Below are 1,194 nucleotides of genomic sequence, written 5' to 3' on the forward strand. Positions count from 1 at the left end.
TATATATGATTTGGAGTTGACTTCGCTGGGGGGGAACATGGAGTTACGGAGGTTGTTGGTTGCCACAGCTAATAAGTCCATTTTGGTGGTGGAGGACATTGATTGTACCATTGAATTGCAAGATAACTTAGCTAATCGAGCTACTGTTGTTCATTCAATTAATGGTTTTGGTATGCAAGAAAGCAAGGTAAATTAGTCTTTTATTTTCCATTTCCTATCTTACTATTCCTACTAGTTGTTAGTATACACAATAAAAAGTTAGGGCTATGTATTAGCTTAATACATAAGAATACACTCAAATACACCTCAGCTAGCAAGTTGGAGTGTTCTACTATCACTGTGGACACAAGTTGAGTTGTCTAGATGTGCATTACTCATGTACTTATCTTCTCAGGTCAAGCTTGGTGTTAGTGTATTGTGATAATTTCCCTTACTAGGCCATTTTGTTTTGCAGGTGACATTATCAGGTTTACTGAATTTTATTGATGGATTATGGTCGAGTTGTGGAGACGAAAGAATCATAATTTTCACAACAAATCACATAGAGAAACTCGACCCTGCATTGTTGCGACCTGGTAGAATGGACATGCACATTCACATGGCATATTGCACACCTTGTGGCTTCAAACTTCTTGCTACCAATTACTTAGGGATTAAAGATCATAAATTGTTCAAAGAAATTGAGGAATTGATTGACATAGCCAATGTGACACCAGCAGAAGTGGCAGAGCAATTGTTGAAGGAGGATGAAGTTGAGAATTCCCTTAAAGGGTTGATTAATTTTCTTCACAAAAAGATAAAAGAGAATGAAGAGGTTAAGGCTAAGAAAGTGGAAATAACACAAGTGGAATCTGTTGATGAGAAGGAGGAAAATGTTGATAATGAGATCAAAGAAAAAGAGGAAGAAAAGGACTTACTAAATGGGGAAAGTACTTAAATCCACATAAAAAAAAAGTTTGTCTAATCCAATTTCAAGTGGTGTAGCGCCTCATTTGATCTATATAAATAATAAAAAAATATATCTGGTAAATTGTACAATATTATACGAGAACTATACTGTGAGAATCCCTATCACTTAATCATATGATTAGAAGATAGTTTATATAATTTTGTACGTATTAATTAATCTGAATTAAACGACTAAGTTGTATTTCCCCTTGAGAATATTACTTTATATTCGCACTATTTTATATA

The 1,194-nt window shown here is 34.3% G+C and overlaps 1 protein-coding gene across 1 annotated transcript; it reads left to right on the plus strand.

Annotated features, from left to right (window-relative positions):
• Nucleotides 1-4: 4 nt before the first annotated feature.
• On the plus strand, nucleotides 5-1,188 carry LOC125851753 (protein HYPER-SENSITIVITY-RELATED 4-like; the record flags this gene model as incomplete). Its single annotated transcript, XM_049531498.1, has 2 exons — nucleotides 5-187; nucleotides 455-1,188. Coding segments are annotated over 2 exons (666 nt in total), but the record flags the coding sequence as incomplete, so codon positions are not given.
• Nucleotides 1,189-1,194: the final 6 nt, after the last annotated feature.

The sequence above is a fragment of the Solanum stenotomum genome, unplaced genomic scaffold (assembly GCF_019186545.1).
Source record: "Solanum stenotomum isolate F172 unplaced genomic scaffold, ASM1918654v1 scaffold29465, whole genome shotgun sequence".
NCBI lineage: Eukaryota > Viridiplantae > Streptophyta > Magnoliopsida > Solanales > Solanaceae > Solanum > Solanum stenotomum.